Below are 20871 nucleotides of genomic sequence, written 5' to 3'. Positions count from 1 at the left end.
TCACCAGATCGTTCCCACCCAGATGCAGGATGATAACTGAGGGCGGTGTGGCGTGTCTTTCACGTGAGTCAGAGATGTAGCCCCTAAGCTGGCTAAGGCGGAGCCCCCCTCTGCCGTGAAAGGAAACATTGAAACTCCTGCAATCCGCCCTCCGTTTAGCCCCTCCTGAACGGAAAATAGGTTTAGCACGCTTCACATAAGAATGACCAACAACCCATACTACATGCGTCCTCCTCATGTCTTCCTGCCGTTGCTGAGATGCTGATGGCTGCCTTCGATGATCCTGTAGTAGTTTCCGTCCTGCGTCACAGACCCGAGAAACTGAAAGGTAAACATAAACAAGGCAGGTGTCAGGGTGGGGGCGGGGTGAACATGTTGTTCACAACATGTGCAGCCGCACATAACGCTTATACGCATTGGACGACCATCTCCCAATTCTCTTCACACTGTTGACATGCAGTCCCCTCGCAGTGGCCTCGGTGGCCGCCCCTATCTGGAAAGAATGTGTTCTGAATTCCTTGGGGTTCAAACCCGATTTGGCGATCGCCATTGCTAACACTCTCTGGAACTGAAACCTGGTCAACGGGGTACCATCCGCATGTATTAACAATGCTCCCCTTGCCACACCCACCCATTGTCTGATGAATGCCTCTACATGCGACTCTGGGCAGCACAGGTTGTTCGGTGCCCGGTGTAGGACCAAACTCTCTCCCCGGGCCTCCTGATCAGTCTTGGATTTCCAAATGGTGACCCACAACGAGTCGCCCCGTATAGTAGTATCTGCCAACTGTAGACCCCCCAACAAGTCAAGTTTGTTGCGAGCCACCAGTTCACTCACCCGCAATGCACCATAAAATGCCAGAGAAAAGGCGGCTCTGAATAGGAGTACGTCTCCCGAAGAGCTGCATGTGTCATGCAGGGCGACCAATACCACTGCCAACCGGTCTAGACCTATAGGCCTTCTGCCATCGGCGGTGCTTGCCTGTAGGCGCCGCCACCCCTTCATCGCCTTTTGTACTAAGAAGCTTTTCGTAGGATCCCTAGCCCCCTTTGTCTGTGCGAAGAAAGACATCGCTGCCTTGTGTCTGCTAGCTGTCGCAGCTGAGCGCCCCTTCCTGTGCAATGTGTCCATGTACCCAGTAAAGTGTGCCTCCTGATCCTATTTGGCCTCCCAATCCTGTCCCAGGAAATTACAGTAAGACCTGAACGCCCCTTCGTAAGCTGTCCTGGTCCTGGGAGCTAAGCTGGCTGCCACGAGGTCCTGTAGTTGGGGGCACCAATCTGCCAAAGTGTTGTTGGGAAGCGTGCTGGTGAAGCCTCTGCAGCTGGTAGGTGTTCCCTGAATACCTGCATCTTAAAGCGAGAAAGGGCGTCAGCTGCATTATTCAAGACCTCTGGAACATGTTTGGCCCTGAACTGCACGTTCAACTTCATGCATCTTAGCACAATCTCCTTCATAAGGGGGAGTATTGTGCCGCCTGCTGATTGATGCATTCCACTACTGTCATGTTATCCGACCAGAAAATGACGGATTGATTAGACAATTGCTCAGGCCAGACCATTAAAGAAACCCATATTGGGAACAGTTCTAGGAAGCCAATGTTCGCTGTCAAACCACTTTCATCCCACCAATTGGGCCACCTTTGCGCCACCCACTTGTTGCCAAGTATAGCGCCAAACCCTACACTGCCAGCAGCGTCAGTCCATAATCCTAACTCGGCTGAGGTCACAGTGGGGTCGCCCCACAGTACCCTGCCATTGAAATCCTACAGAAATGCAATCCATATCCGCATGTCCTGGCGAACCTCGACTGACAGTCTTGTGCGATGGTGTTTGTCTCGCAGGTCCTTCATTGCTTGCGCAACTGAGGAAGAAAATGGGCGTGCCATAGAGATGACCCTAAATGCAAAATTCAGCTGGCCAACAGTCTGCTGCAACTGCTGCAATGTGACTTTCTCTTTTACCAAACACTGTTGGAGGGCTGCCCTGAACTTCGCAATTTTTTCCTTGGGTAACCTGAAACAACCCTCAACGGAGTCAAGTTCAATGCCTAAGAATTCCGAGCATGTAGATGGCCCCACAGTTTTACCTGGTGCCAGCGGGACCCCAAAAGCACACATGAGCACGCAAAACTCACGCAATGCCCACGCGCACTCCTGTGAGCCCGCCACCCCCAGGAAAAGAAAGTCGTCAAGGTAATGCATCACATGCTGGTGGCCCGTTGATTGTCTCAGAACCCGTTCCAGGAATTAACTGAATGTTTCAAAGTAAGCACATGAAATAGAGCAACCCATGGGCTTACACCTATCCATGTAATATTTCCCTTCGAAGAAAAAACCCAGCTGGTGTTGGTCAGATGGATGTACTGGCAAAAGTCTAAATGCTGACTCAATTTCTGATTTAGCCATCAATGCCCCGGGGCCCAGAACTCTCAACATCTCCACTGCCTGGTCAAAAGACGCATATTTCACACTACAAATGCTTTCGTCAATCGCATCATTCAATGATGCACCCTTAGGCGCTGACATATTGTGTATGAGTCTACATTCGCCCTTTTCTTTCTTCTGGACCACTCCCAGGGGTGAGCAGACAAAATTGTTTACTGGGATGTCAAGGAAACGACCCGCTACTCTTCCAAGGCGGAGTTCTTTCTCTATTTTCTTTTCTACCACCCCGGGATTGTGTTTGACTGACAACTGGTTCCTACACTGCGGTGACCCTTTATACCCTCCCGCTGGAATCCGAAAACCGTGTGTGAAACCCTCCTGTAGCAACCTTGCGGAGTTATGGTCTGGGTATCTATTTAGCCAAGGAATCATAGCTGAGACGTCAATGGGGGAACGGACAACCTGGGGGTGTTTCCCGTTATTCTAGTTTCCTTCTCCCCCTGTTACCTGAAGTACTACCCTTTGACCGGCATGTCGTTTCTGGGTGGGAAGGGTGGCCGCATATGTAACACGCGTGCCTGAATTTGCACGTGCCTGGCACCCTGGTACATGTTCGTCTGTTGAAATCCCAGCACACGCCCTTCCCGCCAGTATTATTCTTGGCCTTATGGGCCACTTCCCCCCCTTGCGCTGGCCGAAAGGGCTGCTGAAAGGGCTGCTGGGACTTGGGCGAATATCCTTTGTTCCAGCAGATTGCCCCCTTTCAAACTGAGAATGCCAGGAAATAGAGTCAACCTTGTCCCAAGATAAAGATTTGTTAAATTCTTTAGCTTTCCTGAACGCTATGTCATATTCTTTCCATGCATCCCCCCCATGATTCTCACAATACATTGTAATCCTACTCTGATAACAAGCCATCTCCGCCTGCATTGAAGGGGAACGTTCAGCGGTAACCGCCACAAACACAGAAAACGCCCTGATCCAGTTGATGAGCGTCTCCTCCACCCTGAATTTATACAACTGGGACCGCCATTCACTAGGCAACATCATATCTTTCTGTGACTTGGCATATTCCCATTCCCTGTTGTCTATCAGCAATGAAAAAATGTTCACATATTTGTCTGCTCAAATCAGTTCTTTCACACTCTGTGAGACATGCTGTGCCAAGTTCTCCCCCCTAGAGGGTATTGTGCCTTCGCCTAATACCGGCAAGGCAAACTCCTTACCACATTCCGCAAGATGCGTTGATTCTGCGGTCTTGACTGTCCCCACATTGCTTGCTGGACCTGTTTGGGGAGAAATTGGTGTGCTTGGCATGCCACCGTCGCCCCTCGCCACCATGATTTTTGCGACCATTCTCTGTGCCTCGGCCGTAGGGTCAGCAGCGGAAGGTAGCATTCCCCCAATCCCCAACCATGGGAGCACTGCCGCTATCTGCGCTGCCAGTTCAGGGGGTACTTGACCCGAATCACTGACAGAATTTCGACCTCCTAAATATCGACCTACAGGAATATCGAGTCAACAATATCGATGGCAAGAATATCAACATCCTATCTACAACATGGTAAGTACAAAAATATCGAAAAAATAATATAGATGTAAAAAATATCGATGTTAATAATATCGTTTTTTTTTCTTTTAATATATAAATGTAAAATAAAGTATATAACACTAATAAATAAAATCTACATAGTTAAAAGTATCTAATAATGTTTAAAATTAATAAATAATACATATATATTAATAATACATTAATTAAATATATACAGTAAATATATAATATATATGACCTGAACAATAAGTATTAATAATTATTTTACTAATTTATAAATTAATAAAATATATTCTAAATTACTAATACATTTACAAACATAAAACAATAACATAAATAAAATGTAACTAATATAAAAAATAAAATAAACATTTAATTTGTTACAATTAATTATATAAAACGTTGGATAGCGTAAGGGTAAAAATTACTATTCCCACTCCAAAGAGTGCAACAGTAGGGAAAGCGTTGGATAGCGTAGGGGTAAAAATTACTATTCCCACTCCAGAGAGTGCAACAGTAGGGAAAGCGTTGGATAGCATAGGGGTAAAAATTACTATTCGCACTCCAGAGAGTGCAACAGTAGGGAAAGCATTGGATAGCGTAGGGTTAAAAATTACTATTCCCACTCCAGAGAGTGCAACAGTAGGGAAAGCGTTGGATAGCGTAGGGGTAAAAATTACTATTCCCACTCCAGGGAGTGCAACAGTAGGGAAAGCTTTGGATAGCGTAGGAGTAAAAATTACTATTCCCACTCCAGAGAGTGCAACAGTAGGGAAAGCGTTGGATAGCGTAGTAGTATAAATTACTATTCCCACTCCAGAGAGTGCAACAGTAGGGAAAGCGTGGGATAGCGTAGGGGTAAAAATTACTATTCCCACTCCAGAGAGTGCAACAGTAGGGAAAGCATTGGATAGCGTAGGGGTAAAAATTACTATTCCCACTCCAGAGAGTGCAACAGTAGGGAAAGCGTTGGATAGCGTAGGGGTAAAAATTACTATTCCCACTCCAGAGAGTGCAACAGTAGGGAAAGCGTTGGATAGCGTAGGGGTAAAAATTACTATTCCCACTTCAGGGAGTGCAACAGTAGGGAAAGCTTTGGATAGCGTAGGAGTAAAAATTACTATTCCCACTCCAGAGAGTGCAACAGTAGGGAAAGCGTTGGATAGCGTAGTAGTATAAATTACTATTCCCACTCCAGAGAGTGCAACAGTAGGGAAAGCGTTGGATAGCGTAGGGGTAAAAATTACTATTCCCACTCCAGAGAGTGCAACAGTAGGGAAAGCATTGGATAGCGTAGGGGTAAAAAGTACTATTCCCACTCCAGAGAGTGCAACAGTAGGGAAAGCGTTGGATAGCGTAGGGGTAAAAATTACTATTCCCACTCCAGAGAGTGCTACAGTAGGGAAAGCGTTGGATAGCGTAGTAGTATAAATTACTATTCCCACTCCAGAGAGTGCAACAGTAGGGAAAGCGTGGGATAGCGTAGGAGTAAAAATTACTATTCCCACTCCAGAGAGTGCAACAGTAGGGAAAGCGTTGGATAGCGTAGGGGTAAAAATTACTATTCCCACTCCAGAGAGTGCAACAGTAGGGAAAGCGTTGGATAGCGTAGGGGTAAAAAATACTATTCCAACTCCAGAGAGTGCAACAGTAGGGAAAGTGTTGGATAGTATAAGGGTTAAAATAACATACTAATAAATAAAAGGTTTTTGTAATTATAAAAATATAAACTTTTAAATAAATATAAGCCATATACAATACCTATACATAATTATAAAATACATGCTTAGCGAAATATATTTAACCTAAAATACATTTTAAATAATACCATTTAATAATATTTTATTACCAATTAATAATTAACAATTATATTAACAATACAATTATTTTTAATACATTATTAATTAATTAAACTTACATTACTTCCCACCATATTTCCCTATAAAACCACTACCCACAACATAACACATTTATCCATTTATGAATTAATGAAAATTAATTAGCATATAATTAAAATTAATTTACTATTAAGTAAAATTAATTACCAATTAATTAAATTTATGTTATAATTCCTACTAATTATTAATTAATTAACCATAATTAAATTACTTCCCACCCTATTCCCCTATAAACCCACATCCCGCTACAGAACATATATATCAATTAATCAATTAATTTAATTTTTTTTCCAATTAATTAAAAATAATTAGCAATTAATTATAATTAATTAATAAATCCTACTAATTATTAATCAACTTACCATAATTAAATTACTTCCCACCCTATTCCCCTATAAACCCACAACCCGCTAGAGAACATATATATCAATTAATAAATTAATTAAAATTATTTTCCAATTATTAACAAATAATTACCAATTAATTATAATTTATTAATAAATCCTACTAATTAATAATCAATTTACCATAATTAAATTACTTCCCACCCTATTCCCCTATAAACCCACAACCCGCTCCGGTACTAACACATACAATTTTCTTATAGATTAATTTAAAATTATATAAAATTAATACACATATAATAGTAATTATTTTAAATACTTAAGTTAAACATATAACACATACATAATAAAAAACTATAAAATAATACAAATATCGATATTAGTAACATCGATATATATGCTATCGATATTACTAACTTCGATATTACTAACATCGATATAAAGAATTTCGATATTACTTACCTTAGGGTCGATATTCTGTCCTACGATATTCTTGACTTCGATATTATGCTCCTTCGATATTTCATACTCGATATTATGGTAGGTCGATATTTCCTACTCGATATTTTGACTGTGTACCACTTGACCCACCCCAGGGGATGGGCTGGCCGGAATTACGGGTGGGACCACTGTTGGGACTAAGCTTATAGGTGGGGTGGCTGAAGGCGGTGCTACCGGTACACTTATCGGGATCGGAGGAGGCGTCATAGGAGTCTCAGGTGCTGCAGGCGCTTCGCTAGGGACTGGGCCCGGGGACTCTCCTCCTACACCAGGCTTGGGGGGGAGATTAACACCCTTCTTGGCTCGGCCACACTTAGGTGGGGCCACAAGTGCCTCCCTCGGTCTAGGTGGCACTATTATCCGTTTGGGTCTCCCTGATGGCCCTGCCTGTGCATCGACCCTCTGACCCAATTCTGCCACTGTCTTACCCAATTTATCCACCTTTCCCAACCTTTTGTCCATTGCCGACATCCTGCGCATCATAGTCTGAAACATTAGCTCCATGCGCGAATTCCCTGCGCTGCGTTTACCAGACATTTTCTTACTAGCACCTGCACTACACAATACGTTACTTATGGGCACAATGTGCCTTGTACCTGTCGCAAGTTGGAGGCTCACATGCTGGCCCTAAGCACCACGCAACTGTGACCGCACACACCAGCTAGCCTGGAAAGTGTTTGGGCGAGCGAACTCTAGCACCGCGGCCTGCCAGAAGCAGTGAAATGCAGGCCTGCCCGTGTCCTCGGATTCCGCCGTTCCCCGTGAGCTCCTCCGCTACTTGGTCTGCAGCGCCCCTTTTCAGTATTCCTACGATGAAAGAAATGTTAGAAACCAAGCCTGGCTCTACGAGACAGCGTCCTTGCAATTTAGGATAAAACACTCTAGCTTTCGCTCCGCCCAGCAATCTACCACAGTCCCCCAAAATATGACTGTGTCATCCAAAGTATTTTGCTGCAAATGATGATATTAAGTGAACAGTAGAGGAACCAGTCGAGTCAGTATCTGAAATAAAGTGGCTGTACAGCTTTATTCAAATCTGTCCCGATTAATACAGGCCTGGAGGGGTTTAATTCCTTAAAACAAGAATGTGACCAACCCTACAATCAATTAAAGCTCCTTTATCCACTTCCCCTTTAAACCAGCTGACTATGCTGCAATTGTGCCTATTATGCCTCCCCCTCTATAGGCAAGCAACAAGTAGACTCAGCACTGAAATAATGTGGTTGTACTGTTTTAATTCAACCTTCCCCGCGTAATCACAGAACTTGAAGCGTTTAGTAATCTTTAAAACAAGTCAGGACAGAGTCTGGAAGTAATTAAGAATCAGCGAACGACGACTGCTTTAAAAACCCCAGTGGTCTCCCATCCAACAAGTGCCCGGCCGACCCTGCTTCGCTTTCCAAACGGAACTTGCATGCACTGAGCAAACCTCCCGTGCTCCGTGGAGCCGATTACTGCTCCGCAGCCGCCCCGCCTACCCCGCACAATACCTCGTGTCCTGCCGCTGCTCAACAACTCTCCGCCCTGCGAAACTCTTCCTCGAGAGGGCCGGGTCCCAGGCGCCGCGACGGTGGACCCACTCCATATTCCTCGCGCCCCTGCTCCACTACAAAAAACGGCCGGATGCCGATGCCGATTGCCTCGAAACACCAACCGCCGCTCACTGCTCCGCCAAGTACCGAAAATACCTTGCAAAGCAAACAAAGAAAAATTATCGGCACTTACAGCGGGGCGAGGAGCGAGCCTGGGAAGCGCGGGCACAAAGAGGGTGCTCCCGCGCCCCCCAGGCTCTTAAACCCCTCTTCGCGGTCCCGCCCCCCGACCCGGAAGCACTAACACCGCTTCCGGGGCAGGGTGGGACAGACCAACCAATCAGGAGGGGCAATGGGGCGGCCCCCCCTTTCCTGGGGCAATAACATCCTGGAAGAAATTTGTGGCATAGGTGGCACTTGTGGCACAATGATAGCGCTGTTACACTGGAAGAAATTCTTGGCATAAGGGAGGACAACCATGGATTGTGTAATTGAAGCATCCATAACGCAATGGTGATCCTGACATATTAGACATAACATTTAACATAAAGGTCACATATTGTACCTGGACTGCAGTAGTGGCAACATTCTGACATTGGCATTTTGTATGTGCTGTTAGGGAGAAAAGGACGCACAAACAATCTGGCTCTAGTAATGGAGTTTTTGACATATAGGAGCCCCCATAGATATTTTCTTTAATGGTTTAAACGTATAGGGACTGTTCATATACCATAAAAAGACTGGGCCATTTAATGCGTATCTTTTCAGAGCATGTGGGTCTTTAGCTCATTTTTGTAAAATAAATTCTATGAAATGCACTATCAGGGTGTCTTTTTTCAAACTTTTCTTAAGTGAGTGAATCCCCACCACACCCTGTCCCTCTAGAAGATGCCAGAATAACTCACTTGCTTGCTTACTACAAATCAGGTAAATATACCCTTGGCATGGCATATCTGCACCTTAATATAGATGATATCTAAAATAGACACGTTTGTGTGTTTTGTTGTTATATTAATAATGCAGGTATTATGGAACTTCAGTGATGGGATTTATTGAGATGCCATGAGGGTTAAGTATGCGACAACTTCCTGGGAAGTTTCGGGGTAAAAGGTAATATGTGGTCACTCATGACATTATTTAGGTCAAAGGATCTGTGATGTCACTTTCTCTACCCCAGGCACTTTATAAAAACCTTGCCTACAGTGGTTGTGGTGCCAGAGTACGATTTCACGCAAAAAGAAAGATTGATGGACAGAATGCAGAACAATGTCATACATTCACCCCAGTACAGAGATCTGGGCCTCAATGCATCATTTTTTGCTCACCATGCCATTCCAGTTTGGACCCAGCCATATGCAAATCAGTCTTGACCCTGTGCCCAATGGGAACAGTCCAGCCAGAACTGCCAGGCCAGGTCCTCCCTGGACTAGAAACAAGCATCCTAGGACTGGTTTTGGGCTTTCAGCCCTCATCAGCCAGGATAGCTTGACTCCAGTGGCGTGGAGAGCATGGGACCTACGTCTGGGCATACCTGTCCCACTCGGGTGACAAATGCAAAAAGAACAATTGATGGACAGAATGCAGGAAAATGTCATACATTCCCCCCAGTACCCCAATTAAACGATTTTAACAAGTGGAGGGTCCTAGGGAGTGGTTAGCTGCGCGCCCTAAATGTCAACCTTGCCAACAGTGGTGATGCCAGAGGATGATTTCACAGTACTCCCAGAAGCAGCAATGCTAAGTATTATTACATGCAGATTACTTAAAGTTTCTTGAGATTATATTGAGGTCCTTGAGATTACGTTCTGCTCTGCCAGTTTACTTTTTGCTCCCGTTGGTTACTTACTGATCCTTCAAATGACTTAATGCTCACTCAGATTACTTGCTCCATTAAATTACATGTTGGTCCTTGAGATTATTTTCTGCTCCATCAGATTACTTTCTGCTCCATCGGATTACTTCCTGCTCCTTCAGTGGACTTTCTGCTCCTGCTGATTGCTTCCTGATCCCTCAAATGACTTAATGCTCTTTCAGATTACGTATTCCTTTGGGTTACTTTCGGCCCCTTGAGATTATTTTCTGCTCCTTCAGATTACTTACTGCTCATTCTCTTTTCGTCCAGTTTGAGAACGAGATCATCACCAAGCTCGACCATGAAGTGGAAGGAGGCAGAGGAGATGAGCAATACAAAGTGCTTTTTGATAAAATGTGAGTGCCTGTATCATCACTAGTGTCATTAGAGAAATATCTCGGCATGGTTTGGGATTGGAGACCTGGGAAGGAAGTTTACTTAGTCAAAAATGTAGCTGCACTTTCTGATTTTTCATGAATGCTAATAAGCTCCTCCTTTTTAATCACTATACTATATGTTCTGCGATTGTTTGTAAAGCAATCAGTTATAACAGTTTCTCCATGGGTGTCATGCGAGACTACGTTTACGTTCTGCATGTTGCATTTGTAAATGTGACATACGTACTCATTGATAGTTCTACTAACACTATACATTTCCTGGAACTTGTTTATGGGGAAGAGAAGTCTGGTAGTGCCAGAAGGGCTAGTCAGGTGTGAGCTGCATTTTGGCTGTTTGTGGCCCAGTTTTATGGTCTGCAGGATAGGTTTACTGTTGCATTCTTAAAACAAACATTATCTGCAGGGATCTTAAATCCACGCAGTCATCCATAGCTTGCAAAACACTGAATCAGCATGTGCACACTAGTTCACAACTGCATCAAATTTGGGCAAATGTTTTCGCTAACAGATTCATTGATGGGGGAGGGGCCCTTCTATTTCGCTGGCTGGGTCTATTTTATGTCCCAGATCGACCCTGTATCCTAGAAATAATTGTTGCGTTTTTAATTATTATGCACTAACCCTTTGCGTTCTTGCACAGCCTCCTGGAGCACTGCCGGAAGCACAAGTATCTGGCCAAGACGGGGGAGAACTTCGTGGTGCTGGTGGTGCGCCTGATGGAGAGGCTGCTGGACTACCGAACCATCATGCACGACGAGAACAAGGAGAACCGCATGAGCTGCACGGTGAACGTGCTGGTGAGTGCACGCACAGCGCGCGCCAAGGAGAAACTCAACGTGCTGGTGAGGCACGCACAGCGCGCGCCAGTGAGAACCGCAACCTGCTGCTGAGTGCACGCACTGCGCGCGCCAAGGAGAACCGCGTGAGCTGCACGCTGAACGTGCTGGTGTGTGCACGCACAGCGCGCGCCAGGCGCCCAGTGATTGGTGAGCCTTTCAGGAGCAAGCACAACTCGCATGATTTGTGCGCCGTCGCTAGCTGTCAAGGTGCATAATATTTCAATGTAAAGACCTTGAGAGATACTGGGCATGATATATGGGCGCGAGGAAAAACCCACACAGCTCCAGCCTAAGAGCCGTGCGTGTTTGTCTTCCTTTCAGCGACTAACATCAGCAATTAGATAATGTCTCGCACTCAACATAGCTTTACTCGGGGAAAAGATTTACAGAGAAAAGAGAACGTTTTATTTTTTTATTTGTAAACAACAGTACAGCATCAAAGTCATCAGCAGATGTTACAAAGTGGCAGTGACTAATATCAGCAAGAAAAAACTACAATCTAGTTATCACAGAGCAGCAGCCCTCGTCAAACCTTACGCTGATTATGTGGAGGCCTGGTCCGGAAAGGAGGCCTAGAGGCTGGCGGAGCTATAATTCAGTGGGGGTCTGGTAAAGCTAGGAAATAAACTCTGATTCGGAAGGGTAGACCCCGCCACCTTCTTCACAAAGGGTGCCAAAAAGGAGGAGCAGAAAAGTGGCAGCCTTGAAGATGCACATCATACGCTTACCCCATCCCTTTTTAGGGCGAAGTGAGCTGGGTAATGTCATTAATGACCTACGAAATAGTGGAGGAAATGAAGGCACTTCATCTCCCATAATCCCTCAAAAAAGAGATCAACACCATTAATAGTTGAGGTTCAGTAAAAAAAGCCATAGCATCTACAATCACTTTGATTAAAGAATACTAGTATTATTAATAATAAAATTTAGAACAAGAGACAAGATAAGGAGTTGTATCTCTTAAAATCCCTAAGGAAAGTGTGTAATACCACCAGCAATAGATCGTGAATTACTTCATAGACTGGGCTTGTAATCACCAACACTTCAACATGATCTAAATATGCAGAGACAGGCGCAGCAGGACAAGAGAAACTAAAATTCTCCGGATCCCTAGAGAGAGGTGACTGCAGCACCTTGGGAATGACAAACCGATAAGGGCAATGTCGGAAAAAATATATGTGCTTTAAGCACGCGCTATCCTGTCCGGCAGAGGAAGGTGAATGTGCACACACAGGAGGCATTGTGCCCTTGATGAAGCAAGTGAAGGAGAGGACCTGAGATTCGGGGGTGGTAATTTTTATGGTGTACCCATTCCAACCAGTGTTCAGTGGATACACGGATGCTGGAGTGGCTTAGAAATTAATGAATGGAGAGATATGTGTGGAGTAACAGTTGTATGGTATCCTCACAAATTAAACAAAACCCTAAAGAAGTGGTGTTATATTAAAACCCTACACTTGATAAAAGTATGAATGTGGTTACAGACCGTGAGCAGCGATATGGATATTGTGTGGTATTAATGACATATCCCTCCATTGCAGTGACTAACAAAGTAATATGAATATTGTGTATCATTGCATATAATGAGTAGAATTACCAAACGCACAAAGGATATCATAAATACGATTATTGTATGGCACAAATAATAGAATGCCTTAGATATTACATATGTTGTATGTCCAGAGATGCATAAACATGAGGGACAGACCATAAACCAGGAGACCAGTTGCAATAGTGACAGCTATTCCAACACACGGTGGAACACACAAGAGGCGACATTGCATTCGCCACCTTTGAAGAGTGTGACAACAGGGAAATGTCAACTCCCTCCTGGCGGATAAGGTTGGATCAGGAATCCAGTGGGGTATGTTAGGAAACTATGTATTAGTGATGTTGCACCTCGTTAGAACCCTAAATGCGGGTCTGTACCAGGCTCTATGTATATGCATAGTGTTGAGTGTTTCAACGATTAAAGTTAAGAATGTTCGCTAACACGAAAGATGGGGAGATGCAGTTCACAATAGCCATTGAGAATTGGTTTGCAGTGAGTCCTGTGATGGTTGATGCATAGGTTAAAAAATATGCCACGGACAGCTAAAAAAATCCAGCATTAACTTATTGTATTTGTTTTATTTGCTTACATTCTCTGTAAAGCTGCAACGGCAGGTGGGAGAGCATTATGCCTCCTTGTTAGTGACAATCCTTTTGTGGCAGGGGTAGGTAGGCAGGGAGTCTTTAGCCCTGAATGAAGAAAAGTGACTTGTATGAGCAGTCTATATTTGGCTGAAACATGTAGATGATGGAACTCTTGGAATGCAGAAACTGTTCTGTTTCAAGACACGTCCATAATTTTTAATAAGAACACGGGTACCCGTTAAATAAACATATACCTGTGGTTTACCCTTAGTCATTTTTAATTGGAACCCCGTGCTTATCAAGATAAATATAATTTCTTGACGGCCTAACATTTCCAGTTTGGTTGAATCCCCTCAAGTGGTATTTACCTAGACGAGAAGAGGCACCACTGATGAAGCATGCTGCCGTTTGATGGCTGATGTGCCTACGCTAATATCGAACAGATATTCCTGTAGGTCGTTATATAAGTCCTCAAGTAGAAGATTGACCTATATTCATGTCTTCTCACTTTTTGTGGTGTGCGCTTGATTTTATTCTAGGAAGTGTGTGGAGTTGAATATACTTTTCTCTCATTCTTTCTTGGCTTGAAAGTGAGTCAGCAGGAGAACTCATGACAAACGTGTGTCCTGCGTAGACTATTCCTGTGTTATGCATCCATAAAAAGTTGTTGAGGGAAATTGCAGAAGAAAACGTGGGGTGCGTATGTTTCCATGCCTGCAGCATATGTTTATGAATCTGTGCCTATGCTGCCCTTGAGGGGGATAGTTCATTTTCCAGTATTATTCATGCACCCTGTGATCATCAGATCAGCTTCGAATAGATTGGATAACTCCACATGATATATCAATTCATTTAGATGATTTTGCCTGCATTGTTATGAAAACAGATGTAATATCGCGCAGACCTGATTGATTGCAGACATCTGTAAACATGCTGCCCTTCCTCATTTACATAACGTCACTGTCAAGAGTCCTGTGCCTAGTATTTACCAGTGGGTTTCAGGCGGCTTGTTGAACCGCGCTATCTTCATGCTAATGCGTTTTTTTCAGTATTTAGTTCTGGCACTTTATCTCGGTGTCTCTCAAGGCCAGCGGCGTTCAAGCGTTTCATGTCTTGACATGAAACGCGCTCACTGCTGGCGGAATACAATACAGAAATCGAGCTTTTTCGTGAAAAAGAAGAATGGTTGATTACTGAGGGAAGACTGAAGAGTTACAAGCCATAGTTCAGCAACTACTTAGAAATTATGTTTTTGAACATTACCTCGATTAATTTGAAAAGGCTTAATGGCGTGTAGGTTGCAAATGACAAAATTTAATTCCTGACCGCACTTTTCCCGAGGAATCTTAACCTTTACCGTGAAACTGAAACCTGCAGATGCTACGCATTGAAGCACCCGCTGTAGATTTTGAGATCAAATTGAGACCTAAGTGCCTTGTATTTCCAGGAAGCTAATGCAAATGTCACAGCTCAATTTTGGATTCTGATGTGCTATGAATATGAATGGGCCTTGATTTAAAAGACGCGTCTATCGGTGGTACTATCGTTCCTTCATTATGATTGTATTTTTTTCCAGAACTTCTACAAAGAAATTGAACGGGAAGAAATGTACATAAGGTACGTAAAAAATACACTTGCCTTTTCTTTTAACTAACTGTGATAGGGAAGCAGGTTTCGGCTCTGTAAAGACTTCGGAGCATGCGCACTGCGTAGGTGCTGTGCGTGCCCGGGCACCTTACTGGGTATAAAGTAAAACTTTTCCAAGTGTAAACATCCGTGCTGTCGGATTCCTGTCCACGCGCCGCAGCATTCGGGCTCCCATTACAATAAAGTATATAAAATTGCCGAAAAACGTTATTAAATACAGATAGACTTTCCGGTGCTGAGGCTTAAATCAAGCAGAAAATTGGGCAGGCGGTTTTCAGAATCTATTTTCAATGTCATATTGTAACCATTTCCAGAGGGAATTGCTGGCTGTTCTCCTTGACCTGCATTTCTACAGTCTCTTGTCAGTTTTCCATGATGTCTTGGTCTGAAGCATTCAGAGAAGCCTTGAAGTAAAGGCTGGGATGGTACATATAAATAAAAATGGAGGAGTGCAGTCCCAGTTAGAGGGTTCTTTTAAATAGAACACTATATACCACGCTTAAGTACTGTCCTACATTGATGCTTTAATCAGGGCCGGACTAAGGCCAGAGACCAGCCCTGGCAGGTTGCTTCTCCACCGGCCCTGGTAACGGGAGGGGAGGGGGTTGTTACCCGCAAAGCACTGCTACCGCTTTTCTTACAGAGGGCCGATTTTGCAGCGCTGCTACAAAACCGGCACTCTTTAAGAAAAGCGGCCCCCTGCAGCCACAAAACCGGCCCCACCCCTCCAGCCCACCGGAGAAATGCCCGGTGCCCGCAAATGCCAGTCCGGCCCTGGCTTTAATACCACTTTCTCATGAACATCGATTTAAAAATGCCACTGTTGTCGGATTCGGAAGTGGCATCATGTCATTTTATTTTTACCCCAATCTCATCACAGGAAATGACGTTTAATAACATTTGACAAATTGTTACCCTCTCCTCAGCGGCCTGTTTCTCATCTGCCCGTCTTTTTTTATTATCTCTCTCTTGTGTGTCTCACCTGTTGCTTTCTCATCCTCACCCCTTTTGTCTCATCCTCTATCCCAGCTGTCCTTCTCACTGATCTCCTTATAATAGATCACATTTCTTCCCCTCTCTCCCATGACTTTGTCACATGCTCTGTCTTTTTCACCTCTCTTTCACTTGTCTCCCACATCTCGTGCTCCTTTCTCTTTTTCTCACCTGTCTGCCTTAATATCAGTTCCATATCTCTCACCTTCCTTCTCCCCATCTCTTCCTCAGCTGTTTTTTTGAACCGGTCCCTGTCTTCTTATCACCACTGTCTCGCTCACTCTACACTTTACCACAATTATCTCTATTGTTTCTAGATTCAGCTGTCATTTTCTCAACGATCCACCTCTCACAGCTGTATTTCTAAATGTCTTTTATTGCACCTCTCTCTCATACCTCTCTGAGCGGTCTCATCATTTTCTCAAGCAGCACTCTCAATTGTTGCCTCTGTATCTCCTTCCTAATGAGCAGACTCTTTCTCAATGTTTCTCACCTCTCTCCCCACTCTCTCTCTCAGCTGCCTCTCTTGCCTGTCCTTTTCGGAGCTGAATGATTCTGACAAGTCTCACGCACCACCCTCTGCCTCTGAGATGTCTATCACCAGCTGTCTCTTTATCACTTTTCCCACACCGGTCTTATCTCTTTCTCATCTGTTTCCATCAGTATCACTTCTCTCATACTGGTATGCCCTCTCACTGGGCTTCTCCTCTGTCTGATTCTTGGCTGTCTCTTTGTCACCTGCGTATGTCTTTATCATTTGTCACTCTCACCTGTTGCACTCTTTCACATCTATTGATATCTCACTCACGTTCCGTTGCACCTCTCTAATGTCTATGTAATCCCCCCTCTCTCACACACCGCTGTCTTTTCACCCATCTCTCAACGGTCTCTCTGGGTGCCCTCTTCCTGCTCCTCCTTTTATTATTTTCCCCTTGCAGTCTTTCCTCTCTATCCCACCTCCTCTCCTCTCTTTCTCTCTCTGTCTCCTGCACTACTTGCATCCTTCTCGAGGTCTGTGGCACCTGGAGACACCCTGGCACATTTTTACCTGGGTCCGCAACCGAAGGGTCGCCAAGGCCGTGTCAGGGGTCGCAGAAGGGAAGCCAGGGTATCACCTGCGACTCCTTAGACCCCTAAATGACGCCCGTGCTTCCTGTACAAAATGTTTTTGCTTCAGAAAAACACTTCTTACAGAAAATACGTTTATCATATTGGTCGTTTTGAGTTCCTGATGAAATATGATTTAGGGTTGCTTGGCTTTAATTTCTGTATACGTAGAAAACGAAAAAGGCGCTTTTATGTACACTGTGCTTATCCATCCAAAAGAAGTCCCCCAAAGTAGACAATATTATGATAATCAGGCCAAGGCCAGAAAAAAAGGCCTCACCTTTTAATCAGAATCAATGAGTACGAACTGTAAATGATAGGGGAAATAATAACTTCTGAATATATATGTTTCATCCCAAGAAAGCAATGAATATGTATCCTAATTAGGCGAAGAAAGTAATCTTTATTAGTCTAATTAAGGTATGAAGTTGTGCTTCTTTAGGATGGATGACATTTATACTTCTTGTCACTTACATGGCACACAAGAATCATTATCCCAATCACGTTAATATGCAGGGTAGATAAAATACAGATACTTAAGTGTGTAGGGGTCAAAATATAGTAACTATTGTAGAGATGGAACAGCTGAATAAATGGACGAAATAATAAGGTGGGAAAAAGGCAAGGTTTTTAGTTTTAAGCTGGAAAACAAAGAGTGGGAGAGTGACGTATGTTGGCGGAAGTTCAGATGAAGTGAGTTAAAGGGATAGAAGAGAGGAGGGACTGATGCACACGGGAGGAGAGCAAAGTCGGTGCTGTGAAGATGATGTAAGAAAGTAAGTAGGAGTATGTAGTGAAAGGGAAAGACTGGAGGGGATAAAAAAGTGCATAGGTCCATAGGAACACACAGAAATTCAGTCAGAGTCCTTTGGGAGAGGCTAATCCACTATAGTTGTGAGAGAAGCCCATAAAGTGGCCAAGACAAGGATGACTGGAATTAATGTGGACAGCAGTTAAGTAGCAGGTATGTGAAAATTGCAGACTGCCCAAAGTGAATGAAATTACATTTTTCCCTTAAGAAAATATGATAGTGGAAAGTAATTTAGCAAAATGAGAAATCAGATACATTCAAGCAGAGTCACATGCAGATCAAGAAATACGAGATGAAAAGAAGGATTGAGGAGAATTACAAGGTTGCAAGCAAATAGTGAAAAGTAGTTGGCAGGCAGGGAAAATGACAAGAAGACTGTCATGGAAGACCGAAACCATACGGCGGAACGAAATGGTGATGGCTAGATTGAAGGGATTGATTGGGAGACCACTGGAGTAGTCAATCCATGGAAAACTGGAAAATAAGGTAGTGTGTAGTCAAGCACAACTTGTGTAGAAGAAATAAAGATCTAGAAATCTCTGCCTGTTGGTAGTATTACAAATTGAAATGGTAGGGGAAATTGGTCAGAGTGCTTATGCCGCAGGGATATTAATAAAAGAGAGTGAGTTTTCTTTGAAATGTGTTTTCAGACTAAACCATGCTAAGGACAATTGGTCGGCCAGTTCTGGACTCCGTCACTGGAGCATCTGAGTGATTTGAGCATTAGAAAGAGTGAATACTGAGTTCAAAATTCAGCAAGTTAAGTTTAAAAATGTTGGTGACAATTGTAAGATGAAAGATTGGACAATGGAATAAGAGAACATTCAAGAGGCAGTTCATTTATACAGGGGCAAATCGAAACCGTTTTAAAGCAATAAAGGAAGAGACATCCTCAATAGAGATATAAGCTTTAAAGGAGTTAAGAAAGAAGAGGGTGACACAGGGACTAAAGAATGGAAGGGAAAATGCAGTTGGCCTACGCGTGGTAATAAAGGAAGAGGGATCAGTTAGGGATGTGGAAGAAATAAGCCTGATGTTTTCCCTGGAAACACTTTCTGCAGAAACATTATAATCGAGTTGGAGGGACGGAAACAGTGTTTTTCCTACCAGAGTTTTCTAGAAAATAAATTAAGGTTGGAGGAAATAATAATTTGGATGCACCAATCAGGTAATGCTCGGGAAATTGTAGTAATCAATAACCAGCCAACAATATAAACCGGAAAGGGGAATGAGAAAGATAGATTATTCAGTATCTCCCACAAAAATATAAGAAGCTGACCCACACAAACAAAGTTACAGATTGATGGAATACAATATTTGGGTTATTTAACTACACTGTCAACTTAGAATTTGAAGAAAAAAACATTGTTTTCTGTAAAAATCAAATAAAAGTAAACCAGATTACGCAAATGCTTATTATACTGGTAGTTTCTGTTTCATTGTTTGTGTTCTGCTTTTTAATGCCACATTTCTAGACTATAGTTTGAAGGTTATTTTATCTACTATACGCGTTTATTTTATATTTTAATAATTGCTGTAACATTATAATGGTAAAGGTATGGAGGATGAACCCTTGTGAATTATATTGTTGTGTTTATTTTGGGTAATAGTTTGCCAAGTCCGAATATATGTTTAAAAAAATCAAAATAAAAATCTTTGTTTGATTTTAGATTAAATTGCCATAGTTTTTACCAGAAATGTCTGTCAAGTTTTATTAACACACTGCTGTATTCATTTAGATACTTGTACAAGCTATGCGACCTGCACAAAGAGTGTGACAACTATACCGAAGCTGCCTACACACTTCTACTCCACGCCAAACTTCTCAAGGTATTTCAATATGATTGTATCAGTCTTCTTGGGCTTTAGGATTGAACAAGATTTAGCTTTCTGTTTTGAACATGGGTGATGCTTATTGATTTTGCTGATCGTATTATAACAATTGGTGGAAATATCAAGTGTTTTAGACGCTCATCCCCGGAGAAGGTATGAATTGAGAGTGTAGCTCGTATGGATCAGTATTGCCTATCAAATATTAATGGAACTGTAATAAAGATATAGGGCCAGATGCACGACCTGCAAAATAGTGCATTGCAAATTGCGAGTCTTTTGCAACTCTTAATTTGCGAGCCACTATTTAGGATGTACAACAGTGTGTAACACACTGTTAGCGATTCCCAATGGGGCTGCCAATAGAGAGGCTCATGAATATTAATGAGCCTCTCGCAGTTTGCGACCCCATTGGGAATGGCAGGCCCTACCAGGTATGGTGGCATGCTGGGCTCAGATGACCACCATGTCTGTGACTGCTTTTAAATAAAGCTGTTTATTTTTTTTTCAAATGCAGCCCGTTTTCCTTAATGGAAAACGGGATGCATTTAAAAAAAAAAATGACACACTTTCGTTTCATTTTTTAAGGGCAGTTAGTGGTCCCTGGGACCACTGGCAGGGACCACTGCCTGCCCTTACAAAAAGTTTTCCCCTGAGGACCCCTTCCCTTTTGCGATCCCATTATCACCTTCTTGAAGAGGGTGGTAATTTGTAAGTGTTTTGCACCCACAATTGCAGACACAAAACATCTGTACATAGGGTTGCGCACGCTATGAGGAAGGGAACGTCCCTTCCTAATAGCGAGTAGCAAAATAGGGTCCGTACATACCACATGCTGTTTTGCATGAGCAAACGGGTTCGCAAACCTGTTTGTGCATGCAAAAACCACCGTCTTTCATCTGGCCCATATTGTGGTTCTTCCGGTTCATTGATAAAAATTAACAAATCAAAATGTCGTCTTCAATTACCAATATCAACCTGCACACTTTGGTACCGATTTTTGTCAAAACCATCTCATTTAATATTCAAACAAATGTAATTGAT

The 20871-nt window shown here is 43.3% G+C and overlaps 1 protein-coding gene across 1 annotated transcript in view; it reads left to right on the top strand.

The window, feature by feature from the left end:
- DOCK1 (dedicator of cytokinesis 1) overlaps nucleotides 1-20871 on the top strand; it is a 1358032-nt gene that overhangs the window by 1040500 nt on the left and 296661 nt on the right. The window contains exons 34-37 of the mRNA XM_086922569.1: nucleotides 10337-10422; nucleotides 11105-11261; nucleotides 15016-15056; nucleotides 19737-19827. Of these exons, the coding sequence (XP_086778695.1) occupies nucleotides 10337-10422; nucleotides 11105-11261; nucleotides 15016-15056; nucleotides 19737-19827 (375 nt within the window). The remainder of the gene's footprint in view (nucleotides 1-10336; nucleotides 10423-11104; nucleotides 11262-15015; nucleotides 15057-19736; nucleotides 19828-20871) is intronic.

This window comes from Lissotriton vulgaris, chromosome 5 (assembly GCF_964263255.1).
Source record: "Lissotriton vulgaris chromosome 5, aLisVul1.2, whole genome shotgun sequence".
NCBI lineage: Eukaryota > Metazoa > Chordata > Amphibia > Caudata > Salamandridae > Lissotriton > Lissotriton vulgaris.
This window is presented reverse-complemented; position numbering and strand designations above follow the sequence as displayed.